Source organism: Ochlerotatus camptorhynchus, unplaced genomic scaffold, assembly GCF_037179485.1.
Source record: "Ochlerotatus camptorhynchus isolate MF236.1 unplaced genomic scaffold, CSIRO-AGI_Acam_v1.1 ptg000102l, whole genome shotgun sequence".
Taxonomy (NCBI): Eukaryota; Metazoa; Arthropoda; class Insecta; order Diptera; family Culicidae; genus Ochlerotatus; species Ochlerotatus camptorhynchus.
In genome coordinates, this window is record NW_027040592.1 from 3,582,683 (window position 1) to 3,598,437 (window position 15,755).

General features: G+C 40.2%; 1 protein-coding gene across 1 annotated transcript; it reads right to left on the reverse strand.

The window, feature by feature from the left end:
- Positions 1-1,354: 1,354 nt before the first annotated feature.
- Positions 1,355-2,674, reverse strand: LOC135699037 (uncharacterized). The gene is made up of 4 exons (XM_065219217.1): positions 2,661-2,674; positions 2,404-2,599; positions 2,105-2,264; positions 1,355-1,839 (listed from the first exon to the last, which is right to left on the reverse strand). The coding sequence occupies exons 1-4, from the start codon at positions 2,672-2,674 to the stop codon at positions 1,355-1,357; spliced, it is 855 nt and encodes a 284-aa protein (XP_065075289.1).
- Between the last annotated feature and the right edge of the window lie 13,081 nt (positions 2,675-15,755).

Here is a 15,755-nt window from a genome sequence, read left to right on the forward strand (position 1 = left end):
AATGTAAATGATTTGCCATGTCTGGATAAGACGTCTATGGGAGGTTTCGAAAAATCTGCGGATCTCTAGGATCAGTTTCATAAATCTGCCACTTTTAATGATGTTGTGGATCTTCAGGTAGACCATCCCGTGGTTCCCTGGGCCCATAGTAAGGTCACAACTCCAAAATCATTCTGATAAGACGTCTATGAGCGGTTTCGAAAAAACCACGCAGCTTTAGGATCAGATTCATGATTCGACCACTTTTACGGATATTCCAGAGCACCATACCGTGGTCTCCAGTGTCCATATTCCAGTCACAACTCCGAATTCATTCTGATAAGACGTCTAGGAGTGATTTCAAAAAAATCCGTTGAACTCTAGGATCAGTTTCATGAATTAACCACTTTTACGGATGTTCCGGCTCTTCCACTGGACCATCCCGTGGTCCCTTGGGTCCATGTTCAGGTCACAACTCCGAATCCATTCTGATAAGACATCTATGAGTGGTTTAGAAAAAACCATGAAGCTCTAGGATCAGTTTCATGAATTGACCACTTTAACGGAGTTTCCGGATCTTCCGGTGAACCATCACGTGGTCCCTTGGAACCATATTCAGGTCACAACTCCGAATTAATTCTGATAAGACGTCTATGAGCGGTTTCGAAAAAACCGCGGAGCTCTAGGATTAGTTTCATGAATTGACCACTTTTACGGATTTTCCGGGTCTTCGGGAGGATCAGATTCGTGACTTTCCAGATGCTGAATGTTCCCAAAGGTGGCAAATTTTCTGTTCAATATTTTTTCAGAAGACACCAGGAAGTTATCTCTTCAAATTACCCTAAAATAAGAGTTTGTCCCCAATTAGCTCTAATCCCACATGCTACGTGTATTCGTTAATGCCAGTTCATATAGTGCAGTCCCTTTTAACCGTACTATAGGAATCTTGACTGTACTTTTAAATTGATCGATAAATGCTTGTTCAATGAATAACTTACGAGTGTTATGTCTGTTTATCTGTGGTCAGATCATACCGTTAGAGCATATAAGCAATATAAGGGTTCGATCACACCGTTGGTGGATGAATTTAGGTTTTAATGGTAGGAGCGGAGGAGGAGCTATGGGTGTAATAAGGACCCCTTAGTATTTGCCAACTGCTTCGAAACTTTGGTTTATTTTTCTCAAATCAATAGAAATATCACTTTGAAGTTAAGGCTAGAACGCGATGACAGCGGAAGCGGATCGGCAACGTTGCGGAAACTTCAATCTTAATAAAATAGGATAATAATAATGGAAAACTAGCTAGAACTTCCTCGACATCGGATACACATCTTGCCGTCTCCATTCCGATTCTCCCCATGTTGCGTTTAGCCCTTCATGCAGTTCGTTCTAGGAACTCCAGCTTACGCTTCTTGTATTTCAGGAGTTGCATCTTGAACTGCAGCTCTTCGCTTTTTTGCTTCTCCTTTGCCAGCATGTGTTCTTGTTTCCTCTTATAGTGCTCCTCCTTCAGCTTGTAGATTTTACGCGTGTATCGGGCCGTCTCTCTGGCGTCGTCTGCCATCGTCTTCATACATTCCGTTTGCTTTCTTAGCATACCCATCTTTGTTTCTTCTTCCTCTTTCTTTCTTTTGTGGCTTTTGTTGGCTAGTTGAATGTTCCCGTTTCTGTCAATCCTGTTCGTTGTATTTATGTTCTCAATATTTTCCGATTCTTGGTCATCCTCATTCAATATCGGTGATTCTGGAATGGGAAGCATAGCTTGCTGCGGTGTACTCGAGAGTAGCTCACGGAATGATGGCGAAACATGTGAAGATCGATGCGATGAAGGTTCATCTTGTGGAATGCCGAATACGGAACCTGAAGAATGTAAAAAAAAATCCTAATTTAAGAATCTGCTACATTTGAAGGTAAAAAATAAGGATGGCCACTGAATTTGAAAACAAGTTTTAAACTTGTGCACTGTAAAATCTACATATGAAAATGCATGAACCGAAATTAAATAGAGATACCAAATTTAATAACAAATTCAACGGAATTACCGATTTTTATACCACATATACTGCATCGCACGAATAAGTGGCCAGTAGCCACCCAGAAAAGGCAATAAAAAGTAATACAATACCTGAATGGTTTACCGTTCTGTCCAACGCCAACAGTTTCACCACAGCCTCTTCGCATGATGAAAGTACGTTCATCTTATTTCGACCACCTCCCGTAGCTTGAGATTCCTTTTTGTTATACGCAAGCTTATGTTTAACATTTTGGCGGTAATCCGACCAAACCTGAAAGTTGAGTCAAGTAATTGAAGAGCTTCTATGAATACTTAATTATGGTACAAATACAGGATAGGTTTTTTTCATTCGGGTGGGTTTAAACCGCTAGGAAGTTATCATAATAAAGGAAAACTTGTTCAATAGTTACTTTTTGCCACCCCTCAACAGTTCTCATGGGAGGGCCCAGACTGTTCAGCTTTTTGCGGATACCGTCCCATATTTCGGTGTAGTTTTGCTTCGAAATGTGCATCACCTCGCAAAACTTTTGGCCCTTGGCTACTGGAGGATGTTCCTCCAACATCGACACAAGCATTTCAAATTGTTTGCGATTTGTAACGCGCACCCTGAAATTAGAACAGTTTTCGTCAAAAAATACAAATTTGATCACAAGAAAAAAAATCTTACTTCTTCACCTCCATGTTTCATGCTTTTTAACACCAGTCGACAAGTCAAAACGTCACGACTCGGAAAGTCACGATGCACCGACAAAAGTCGATATAACTCGAATGTTGGAATAGAGCGAGAGTTCATGCGGGTTCATTCACAGTGACCTTTCTCACTGCATTCGACAGCTGGAATCGCTCTATTAAAGTGAGTCGAATCATCTCCCCTCACTCCATTCGTAGAATAAACACAACTGTATTCAAAGTGAAAGCGGGAGTAAAGCTATTTCAGATATTCCGGAACACAAAATCCCAAAATGACGATCCGGATCCAAAAACAAAGCCTTTTTCCAACGCAATGCACCGACTCAAATCGTACTTTGGCTCGGGTTCGGATAGCGTTCATCATCAGGGTTGGATCTACGGCTCAACTTTGTGGATACGACGATGGCAAAGAGTTTGAGAAAATTTACGGTGAACACTTTCACCGAACATATGTTCCAAAAGCTGATCGAGACTCCTGATTTTAGTAAGGAGGTATTCAACATCCAGGATTATGTAGACCGTCCAATCAAAGCGTATGCAACAGAGAAAAAACATCGACGTTCTCGCAACGTGCACCTTTACATCACTGAAGATAGACCCATGCTGCTAGAGAAGTTTTACGTAGTCAGGGAAAGTCGAGCACTCCTTAACAGACAAACTTCTCCTAGATACAATATATTGATGCTTGGCCTGATGGTACCTGTTCACAATGCTCTTATGAAACAGTCCGCTGGGCCGGAGAGATTGCTGCGATAGAAAATAATCAGATTTTTCCCAAATTCAACATTCCGCCAGTAAAAATCTCCGTCTAGAAATGTGTTTTCAAACATACCACTAGCAGTCAGGCCGTAGGTCGAGAAGAGGTTGGAAGGTTTGGTATCAGCGAATATCATCGAACATATTGTAGATGGCATGGACACAGCATTTTGTTCGTCAACGTTGGTGGTCCCGAAAGGGACGAATGACATACGCCTGGTCGTCGATCTCCGGGGACCCAACCGATGCATCTACCGCACTGCAATGCCCACTATAGAAAAGATTCTGGCAGAGTTGAACGGCGCGAAATGATTTTCGACAATTGATCTGTCAAATGTCTTGATGAAGAATCCAGACATCTCACCAATTTCTATATGGAATTTGGTATTTTCCGTTATGCGAGATTGCCCTTCGGCCTGTGTAATTCTCCCGACCTGTTTCAAGAGGCTCTACAACGCAAGATCCTGGCTGGCTGTACAGGCTGTAAAAACTATCTGGATGATGTGCTGGTCTACTGAGCCTTTAAAGCTGAACATGCGACTCACAAAGAGGTACTGATTCCGATCAATAGCGGTACGGCTTCTTCCTGTGGGCTGCAGCTCGCTGCTGGCAGGCAGCCTTTCGTTGTGTACTGGAGAACACCACCACTTACCACGCGGTGATTGAATAAACGCCGTTTGGTGAGACCGGATGGAATTCAACTTTGAAATCCGAGTTAGGGAAATCGCTTTTCGCAGGCAATGGGTGATAATTTTAATTATCATAGCAACAGTTGCACATTCGTGCAATTTTCAAAAGTGACATTTTGAAAAATGATAAAGTCTTAAAATTTAACATTACGATATTTCTGATCGATTGGTGATAAAATTATTGAAATTGGTCCAGGGGCAGCTGAGTTATTAACGTTCAAAATCTTTCTAATTTACGAATACGACAATATGATGGCGAAAATTGCAATATGACGAGGGGAAAAGTTTTCTTCGGCAATACCTTAACCTATTATTGTCAGGGGGGTAAACAACGTCCTTGAGAGCTCAATTTTGGCATGTGGATACATTGTGTTTCAGAGCAACTATTGACCAAATGTGAGTGCTCTAGGACTTTGTTTACCCCCTGACGATAATAGGTTAAGGCATTGCCGAAGCCAACTTTTCCCCGATATGATTGCTAAAAAATCCAAAACATATTTTTTGCAATTAACGTAAAAATTGAAATCTTTAATTTTGAAAAATATGTCGGTAACTATACATCTTCACAAACACGGCACACACTGGAGAGATAATCATCGCAGATCCGCATACGACTCATCGTTGTAAATAACAGTCCTTCCAAGGAAAGTAAAAGTCCCTGCGAAGCTACCCCATCTTCCCCTATCTTAATATTTTTTCAACCCTAGTTTTAATTGACTTTCATTTTACCGGAGGAGAGGTAAAATATTAGATTGGGAATAACTAGCTAGGCCATGACATACCACATTGCTTGACAACTTACAAAAGCTCATTCGGATTCAGCTGCAAAACGGGTAATCAGGGGAAATGGCTCTAATATTGGCCTATGGATCTAAGATTCGGCCCGTCGCTAGAAATCTGCTATCTATCAATTTTATCTAGATGAACGCGTCATTGGGACGGTACTAATGTATATTTTTGGTCGCTATTGAAAATTTAGTTGATTGCTGAATTTATGTATGGGCCCAAATTATGGGCATTCAGGCCGACATTACATCCATTTCCCCTACCAATTGATTTCACTATAAAATATTTGATTTTTTCGTTATTAGAGAGACTTTCAGCCTTGGGCTGGTTCGTCTCTTGACGCAACAATAAAAGCATGGTCTACCTAGTTATTTTTTATTTCATACAATTCTGTAGAAAGTCATCGTGGGCATTCAAAATCCGGTTCGCCGGGTCTCCGCCGGATTAATGAGTGTAAACAGGTATTTCAATACATTGTGCTGTCAATTATCAGATTTGTACTGTCTGTTTGTTCTGATTGTTCTGTATGGATAATCTAATAGGAATGGATTTGCCAGTCGGATTAACGAGTATTCAAAGTCCGGGCATGATTTTCCAACTGGACTTGCTTCAAGTTGCATGCAAGTTCAGCTACAGTTCAGATTGCAAGCAAGCTGTTCCATTCAAGTGGAGACGCTCGGTAGATTGCTGTCAGTTGGAATTACCAACCATGGCGGGTGATATCTTCAGCTACCGAAATCAGCGAACATCGGAACGGTTTTGTTTGCTTTGTTTTGTAAAAATCTATAATTACTATTAATTGCGCCCTTTTATGACAATCTTCGTCGTTTTTGCACTTAAATTTGAAATCTTGAGGTTTTAGATTCAATCCTGAAATATGTCGTCAAAATGCATCACTTAAATGTTGTGTATACATATAAAATTATTAAGGATATATGTGTTTCTTTTCACAGCGAAAGTAGTTTTTTTTTTGACTGTAGCTCGGATCTATAAATCATGAGTGTTGCGAAAAATAAATGTGTTTGTGTGTGTGAAATGAGTTTGTGGGAAGTGATTGATGATTAATTCTATTGCATTGATTTATGTTCAGTTTTGTTGTTGTTTCCTAGTGGGTTTGTAAATTATCGATCCTTAGGAGGAAGACTGTAAAACAGTTGTATAATGTATGTACACAGGAAAGACGGGGGAGTTTTGAGAGTTCACTACATGGCTATTGTTGTACGTGTCTTGTGCTTCGTTGTCTCGGTTGTTGATATGGTTGAAATATGTTAAGCCTAACAATGATATCTATGCATGGATGCTGGCTGGCTGGCAGTTCGGTTCGTGTATATGTGATAGATTTTTTCAAACATAAAAAAAAACATTGCATGACTATGTCCTAACGTATCGTGGAAGAACGGATTTTTCTTTTTCGCATTTGCACAGGACTTTTTCGATATGTACAGAGTATAAGTGCTTACTAGTCGTTAAATACGAAGTTCCTACCTAAAAAAAAAAAACGTTCTCAGTTGCATAGCTTAACTACTTACAGGCGAATAGGGGGTTGTTGTTTAAGGGAGGTTCATCTTAGCCTATCATCATACATGACTATCATTTTTTTCGGTTGATTTTTTGTTTTAGTAAAATAATATATAGAACTAGTACATAAATCATACTTCATAAAAAGGCACAAATATCTGCTGAACAGTGTTTCAATTTCCGAAAAATCAATCTTGTACGAAGTACTATATAGCAGTACAACATCGCAGCGAGAAATGTATACAAATAGCGATATCCGGGGGTGGGCGAAAAAAGGAGGTTCCCCGTCTTTGCTCCAGTTGAAATCCTTCACTTTCGCGGTTTGCCTTACAAGGAACTTTCTCGATTAATAGTTGTGTGTTTGTTTTTCCGGTCTTTCTTCTCTCCATCAGTTGGTTACATTAATTTATAAAATATTGGGGCTGGGTTTCTTTGTTATTGTCCATTTGAACACTCGTTTTGAATTACCATTCTTACTTCTTCTTTTTTTTTGCTGGGCAGTTTTTACCCAGTCCGAGTGTGTTTTACTTTAAGCGTATTACTTTTCTCCGCATATAAAGCTCCTAGGTGTATTGTGTATTTCTACATATATATATAGGCTATACATAATAGGGTCATTTTTTGTATAAATTGATTCTTGTCGAGGAACCGTACCAGTCTTTCTTATTGTTTTCTTGTGTGTCTACTTCACTTTGACTTTGAGTTATATGCTTCCTTACTTTGATTACATCCGTTTTTTTCATTTTTCATTTGTTTCTTTGTTGTAGTCTGAGTTTGCTTGTGTGTTCATGTGGCACTTTCGTTGTGGCATGTATTTCAGTTTCATTTCATTCGCACACCAACACAGGGTCAAATGCGGGGAGCATTATGGATATGTTTAGTTTAGTGTGTCTGCTGGTTGGTGTGAGCTGCTGTGCTGTGCGAATATGCGTCAAATGACGCCGCCGCCGCCGCCACCGTCAACCACTAGAGGGAAGTGGTGCGGCGAAAATATAAACTGTAACAGCAAAGCGTAATAGAATGCTTTCCCCATTTAAGAAAATTTAATTAAAAAAAAAAACGCAAATGCAATTGATTTGACTCGTTTCTGTTTTGTCTGTTTTGCTTTCTCTCTTTCGGTTTTTACCTACGTTTTCGTTGGTTTCGTTCAAGTTTGTATTCGATGTATTTTTGTGTTGGGAGTTTTTTTTTTCAGTGTATCTTGGGTAGAGAGTGAAGGGTGCAAGGAACGAAAATGACACGCAAAATCCATTGATTTCCTTGTAAAATTACGCTATTGGATAAAACGTATCCCTTTTCCAGGTGGCTACTGTTCTTCGCAATATTTGTCTTAAATGATAGATGTATGAAAATCCTTCATACATCAAAGCGATATCTACATTGGACATCTAATGAAGTTTTGCTTCAGTGTGTAAATTGTGCGTAAATTCTTGCAATAGAATTATTGGCGGCCGTAAAATCTAACTCAAATTTGAGTACTGTTTAATCACTTTAGCTAAATTTAAGGTTCCTCTCAAGGACTGAGTAAAAGGACTATGCTAAGGTTGTGTTCCATTTGATGATTTTTTACTTAAATTTGACGGTTGGAAAATTTTCAAAAAACCCTTCTATTCCAGCAGACTGATTTCTGACCGATAAGGAATCAATTTTGATTTGATTTTGAAGTGTCAAATTTAAGTGAAAATTGAACCGAATGAAATAATGGTTAAGAATTCGTCCAGTGTATACCACTGACTTCGATTTTGAGACGCTGAATCGTCTCCCCACAGCATTCGGAATTCCGTGGATATTTTCATTGCGTATTCTCATTAAAGGAAAAGTGATTCCCTCATCCTGTCAACAACTGGTACACGGCCAATGAGATCAACCCAAATTTGAGTTCAGTTTACTCGTAAATTTCCCACATGTTTTTCCAGGTTTTTGAGAAGAGTAACGATTGGATTCTCTCAGTCTATTGCTACTACTCCTTGACTGAGTAAAATTTTCGCCAATTTTCAAATCGCATTGGCCGCGTAAGTCTTTCATGTCCTCTCCGGTGGTTGGTGGTAGATCTTTCTGGTTCTAGGCGTCTCAAATCACCTCCTGATTCGATCAATTTCTGTCTCTTCCCATCACCCAAAGCAGAACTCAATGTCCACCGGTGGTGTAGGTAATCGCATTCAATTCCGTAGTTCATGAAGAAGATTGCGCACGACGGTATACACCAAGTAGGACAATACCGGCCTGAAGAAGGATGGCAGTGAACCAAGGAACTAGATTCGGAAGTCAGTTACTGCTTCTTTATTGACTTTCCATGATCGTTCTAATCACTTCCTCGCTTATCATCGATCTATTAATTTGTCTAAAATAGCATTGTTCTGGGACCAACATTACAGTTTTTGGACCAGAATTTTCCACAAGTGGACATTTTAAGACCAAAAGCAAGTTTTCTGGGTCAAGAGCCAATTTTGTCAAGCTCTGTTTGAGGCCAAAATTGACTACCCAAGTAACATTGCAAGTTTTATGGAGGTATTAAAGCATGCTACAAGTCTAAATTATGGTCTACAGAACCCTTTTAAAACCGGAATTGTTGCTTGGGTATTGTATGCCAAAATTGTTGTTTTAAAAGACCAAAATTTTAATCATATACTGGCTCAATTGGCGATTTCAAAATCAAAGGCACTCTTCTGGATCAAAGTTCGCATTATTTATGGCCAAAATGGCATTAATTTAGCTAAAATAGCATTGTCCTGGGGACATTATAATCAAAACCAACATATCATTTTTGGACTAGAATTTTCCACAAATGGCAATTTTAGGACCAAAAGCATCTTCTTTGGGTCAAGAGCCAATTTTTTCAAATTCTGTTGGAGGTCAAAATGGACTATTGTAAGACAAAATTGTTATTTTAATCTTAAAATGGCCAAATTGGCGATTTCAAACTCAAAGGCACTTTTCTGGGCCAAAGTTCGCATTATTTATGGCCAAAATGGCTTCAATTTGGCTAAAATAGGGGACCATTATAATCAAAACCAAGTTTACATTTTTGGACCAGAATTTCTCAAAACATCCAAGAAGTCCTTAGAAGTTCCAAGAAGTCTGGAGAGCTTCGGAAGAGACCGTAGAACCACCGTCGAACCGACGTGACAGTTCATACAAGCTACTTTCCAATTCGTGCCCGCGAAGACGCCATATTTAAAATACGTAAAACACTACCGACATCTACTCATCCGATCGCGTCATACCATGAGCTAGGACACGAACCCACGTATAATATATATTGCCTGGATTTGCGTGTCACCTCGTTTGACAGATCTGGTTCAAATCGTTCGTCTGACAATTCGACTTGTGGACAAACGAAATGCTCCTGTGGCATGTCGGTTCGACGGTGGTAGAACTTCCGAGAAGTCTGTAGAACTTTTGAGCAGTTCGTTGCACTTTTGAGAAGTTCGTGGAAGTTCCAAAAGTCGGTAGAATTTCCGAAATGTCCGTAGAATATCAGAGACGTTCATAAAACTTTCAAAAAGTCTATAGAGCTTCCAAGAAGTCCATACAATAACCGATAAGTCCGTATAACATCCGCGCAGACCGTAGAGCTTCCGAAAAGTTCGTAACACTTCCAAGAAGTCCAAAGAGATTCCAAGAAGTCTGTACAGCTTTCGAAGAGGCAGTAGAACTTTCAAGAAGTCTGTAGAACTTTTGCAAAGTTCGTTGAAGTTTTGAGAAGTTTGTGGAGCTTCCAAAAGTCGGTAGAATTTCCGAAATGTCCGTAGAATAGCAGAGACGTTCATAAAACTTCTGAAAAGGCTATAGAACTTCCGAAAAGTCCATACAACATGCGATAAGTCCGTATAACATCCGAGCAGACCGTAGAACTTCCGAAAAGTCCATAAAACTTGCAAAACGTCCATAGAAGTTCAGAAAAGTCCATAGAAGTTCCAAGAAGTCTTTACAGCTTTCGACGAGACAGTAGAATTTCCAAAAAGTCTGTAGAACTTTTGTACTTCCAATAGTCTGTAGAATTTCCGAAATGTCCGTAGGACTTCCGGAAAGTCCGTAAAACTTCCAAGAAGTCCATAGAAGTTCCAAGAAGTTTGTACAGCTTTCGAAAGGACAGTAGAACTTCCAAGAAGACTGTAGAACTTTTGCAAAGTTCGTTGAGCTTTTGAGAAGTTTGTAAAACTTCCAAGAAGTCTCTAGAACTGCCGAAATGCCCGTAGAATATCAGAAACGCTCATAAAGCTTCCAAAAAGTCTATAGAGCTTCCGAGAAGTCCGTATAACATCCGAGCGGATCGTAAAACTTCAACGAAGTCCGAAAAACTTCCAAGAAGCCCATAGAAGATCCAAGAAGTCTGGAGAGCTTTCGAAAAGACCGTAGAACTCTCGAGAAGTCTGTAGAACTTTTGCAAAGTTCGTTGAACTTTTGCGACGTTCGTTGAACTTTTGAGAAGTTTGTAGAGACGTTCATAAAACTTCTGAAAAGCTTATAGAACCTCCTAGAAATCCATACAACATCTGAAAGGTCTGTATAACATCTATGCATACTGTAGAACTTCCAAAAAGTTTGTAAAACTTCCAAGAAGTCCATAGAAGTTCCAAGAAGTCTGTTCAGCTTTGGAAGAGACAGTAGAACTTCCAAGAAGTCTGTAGAACTATTGCAAAGTTCGTTGAACTTTTGAGAACTTTGCAACTGACACAGACTTCCAAAAGTCTGTAGAATTTCCGAAATGTCCGTAGAATAGCAGAGACGTTCATCAAACTTCCGAAAAGTCAAGACCTTCCTAAAAGTCCGTAAAACTTCCAAAAAGTCTATAGAAGTTCCATGAAGTCTGTAGATCTTCCGAAAAACCGTAGAACTTCCGAGAAGTCTGCACAACTTTTGAGAAGTTTGTAGTACTTCCAAAAATCTATAGATTTTCCGAAATGTCCGTAGAATATCAAAGTCTTATTATATCCGAAAAGTCTATAGAGCTTCCGAGAAGTCCATACAATATCCGATAACTTTGCGTAACATCCGAGCAGACCGTAGAACTTCCGAAAAGTCCGTAAAACTTCCAAGAAGTCCATAGAAGATTCAAGAAGTCTGATTAGCTTCCGAAAAGACCGTAAACTTCCGAGAAGTCTGTACAATTTTTGAGAAGTTCGTAGAACTTTTGCGACGTTTGTTGAAGTTTTGAAAAGTTTGTAGAGACGTTCATGAAACTTCTAAAAAGTCTATAGAACTTCCTAGAAGTTCATACAACGTCTGATAAGTCCGTATAACATCCACGAAGATCGAAGAACTTCCGAAAAGTTCGTAAAACTTCCAAGAAGTCCATAGAAGTTCCATGAAGTCTGTACAGCTTTCGAAGAGACAGTTGAACTTGTCCGTAGAATAGCAGAGACGTTCCTAAAACTTCTGAAAAGACTATAGAACTTCCTAGAAGCTCATACAACATCCGATAAGTCCGTATGACATCCGAGCGGACCGTAGAACTTCTGAAAAGTTCGTAAAACTTCCAAGAAGTCCATAGAAGTTCAAAGAAGTGTGTAGAGCTTCCGAAAAGACCGTAGAACTTCCGAGAAGTCTGTTCAACTTTTGAGAAGTTTGGTGAACTTTTGAGAAGTCTATAGAATATCTGAAAGGACCGTGGATCTTGCGAAAAGTCCGTAGAATATCCAAGAAGCCCATAGAACTTTCGAGAAGTTTGTTGAAATTCCGAGAAGTCCATAGAAGGTCCGCGGATCTTGCGAAAGAAAAATCCCTCGAGATCCGTTGATATTCTATGTAGTCCGTAGAATATCCAAGATGTCCGGAGCACTTCCGATAGGTCCCTATAACAATATAGAGAGTTTCTGAAAACACCATAGAACTTCCGAGAAGTCTGTACAACTGTTGAGAAGTTTCAAGAACCTCCAAATCTTTGTAGAATTTCCGAAATGTCCGTAGAATATCAGAGACATTCATAAAACTTCCGAAAAGTCTATAGAGCTTCCGAGAAGTCCATACAATATGCGATAGCTTCGCGTAACATCCGAGTAGAACGTCGAACTTCCAGAAACGTCCGTAAAACTTCCAAGAAGTCCATATAAGTTCCGAAAAGTCCGTAGAGCTTCCGAAAAGACCGTAGAACTTCCGAGAAGTCTGTTCAACTTTTGAGAAGTTTGGTGAACTTTTGTAAAACTTTCAAAAGTCTGTCGAATATCTTAAAGGACCGTGGATCTTGCGAAAAGTCCGTAGAATATCCAAGAAGCCCATAGAACTTTCGAGAAGTTTGTTGAAATTCCGAGAAGTCCATAGAAGGTCCACGGATCTTCCGAAAGAAAAAAACCCTCGAAATCCGTTGATATTCTGTGTAGTCCGTTGAATATCTGAGATGTCCGAAGCACTTCTGATTGGTCCCTATAACAATATACAGAGTTTCTGAAAAGACCATAGAGCTTCCGAGAAGTCTACAACTTTTGAGAAGTTCGTTGCACCTTTGAGAAGTTTGTAGAATATCTGAAAGGACCGTGGATCTTGCGAAAAGTCCGTAGAATATCCGAGAAGCCCACAGAACTTTCGAGAAGTTCGTTGAAATTACCGAGAAGTCCATGGAAGGTCAGCAGATCTTCCGAAAAATAAATCCTCGAACTTCCAAGAAATCCGTTGAAATTCGATGTGGTCGCAAACCGACTGAAATTCTATGGACTTCTTGGATGTGATACGAACCGCTCGGAAGTGCTTCGGATATACCACACCGAATTTCAACGGATTTGTTGGAAGTTCTATGGGCTTCTCGGATATTCTACGGACTTTTCGCAAGATCCACGGTCCTTTCAGATATTCTAAAGGCTTCTCAAAAGTTCAACGAACCTCTCAAAACTTGTACAGACTACTTGGCAGTTCTACGGTCTGTTCGGAAACTCTACAGATGTTATACGAAGCACTTCCGAGCGGTTCGTATAACATCCAAGAAGTCCATAGAATTTCAGTCGGTTTGCGTTTGGTCAATGATTGTGTAACGTAACAATGTAGAGGAAGGTTGAGGAAAATGTGGCAATCTGTGTCAAAGGCTGGCCACTTTTCGCGTGACGCAATTAACACTGGAAAGCGTTCGGAAATTCTGGGAATTTCTCGAAACCTTCGGGCTTTCTTGGAAGTTCGCGAAATTTGAGGGAAAGTCTTCAGGATCTCCAGGAAAGTTCTCGAATAGTTTTGAAAAGTTCTCGGAATTTCCTGGAAACTTTGGAATGTGTAGAATGTTCTACAAAGTCCGAGTACTTCTGAGGTGGTCCGACAATTGTTTAACTATTTCTAGATTTTCGGGGAAGTTCCGAGAACTTTATGCCTAGACCTTTAAGGGGAGTGTCGGAAAAATGAGCTTCAAGGAAGTTCCGTATATTCGAGGAATGTTATGGCAACATGAGGTAAGCAACGGAAACTTCAGTGGAAATTTCCGAGAACTTCAGGGACATTCCAGGAACGGTTGAGGTGTTAAAATACGACCAATATTTTCAAATAACTTCAAAGTTGTTAACTAGAGAGCTTCGAATTCTCCTGCAAAATCACTAGAACTTAGGGCTATAAGTTAGTTCTTACCTCCACGGTGGTTGGTGATTGAGATTGACGAGAATGCAGTGTCCAGTTCGTTGTCCTCACAACGCTCATCATGGCTGGCTACGAGTCCCTGAGATAGTGCTGAATGTTCAACACACTGCACTGAGAAGCATTGGGCGCTCTTTGCACCCACACCGTTCTTAGAAGGAAATTGTATTTGTTAAAATTCTAACCGGCAATCTGTGGCTGTGGGGGTAAATTAGCGTTACGCAATTAATGGATGCTCCCTAGAACTTTTGAAGGGAATCCGTCTATCCTTCTTCCTCTGTTTGTTGTTAATAAGCTTCTACTCAATTTATGGAATCCAAAGCTTGTCAAACTGTTCCAAGAGTAGTCCAGGAATTATACGAATTCCACACAATTCGAAATCTAATGTTTATCAGTATGAGACTTCCAATGGAACTGCGCTGCGACTTCCAGAAATTCTCCTATATTTCCGGAAACTGCATATCAGCTAAAATTGTTTGTTGGGTGAAAGCATCCGTATCTACACACAACGTTAATGATGCTTTGAGAAGACTAGTGGCGTTAGAGTTTGAAGATCTGTAAATGGACTTTGAGCACGAAATGCCGAAATAATTAGGTCCGTTACGAACTCTGCACTGAAGTGATACACGTGGAACGCATATTCTTCCAAGTAGACGTACTCCATCAATGTGTTTTCCTTATTATCTCTTCAAAAGTTCTTAGTGAATGTCCCATTACACTGTCAGTGGTCGTCCCTATTAACGAGGACAGAAGGAGTGCGATTCATCGCACTCCTTCTGTAGCCGCTGCAATCCTGCTTTAAATATTGTTTGGCAGATGTCCGATTGCACGCTTTCATCCCGATCCTCTTATTGATATTTCATTACTCCAGATTACCAGATTACTCTAATTAAACCACAATTTTCCCTGAAATAAAGAGCGCATTTGGACACTATTTTCATATCTTCTTAGTGGATGTCCCAATACGCTCTTTCAGTGGTCGTCCCCATCAATGTACTTACATCTTTTCGATCCGACGATCCATCAACCGCTTTCTGCAGTCATTGTAATCTGTGCTGTACATTTCTTGAGCGGATGTCCGAATACAATGTTTCCAGCGGGCGTCCCGATTTTCACGTTTCAAAGTTATTAATAAATCCTCCTTTCGAAGATCATCCCAATCCATCTGAGGATTCTCTTAACTGAACAGTCTTACTGTGAATATTCCATGGAAAGCACATTCTTCCTAGTAGACTCCTCCATCTATCCTCTTCTACAAATTTCTTAGTGGATGTCCCATTACGCTCTGTCAGTGGTCGTCCCCAATAATGTTGCTTCATGTTTTCGAGCCGATGATCCGTCGCCCTTTTTCTGAAGTCGTTTGCAATCCGCTCTTAAATATATTTCAGCGCAGGTGTCCGATTACACTCTCTCAGTTGTCATCGCGATCCATCTGATCACTCTCACCAGACCAAAATTCTGGTCATTTGGGTCCTCTGCACTACAGACTCTACTGTAAATGAATACTCCGTCTGCATGATCAATCGTCTGTTCAAATATTCTTAAAGGATGTTCGATTACACTCTTCCATAGGGCGTCCCGAACCTCTCATTACTCAATGAATCCCCCTTATTCTGCGAGTCACGTGACTCTCTCTCACCGGTGAGGTGACAATAGTCACCTCGTGTGAGGTGACTCTCCATTTGATTTACATGGAGAGTCACCTCACACGAGGTGACAATTGTCACCTCACTGGTGACAGAGAGTCACGTGACTCGCAGAATAAGGGGGAATGT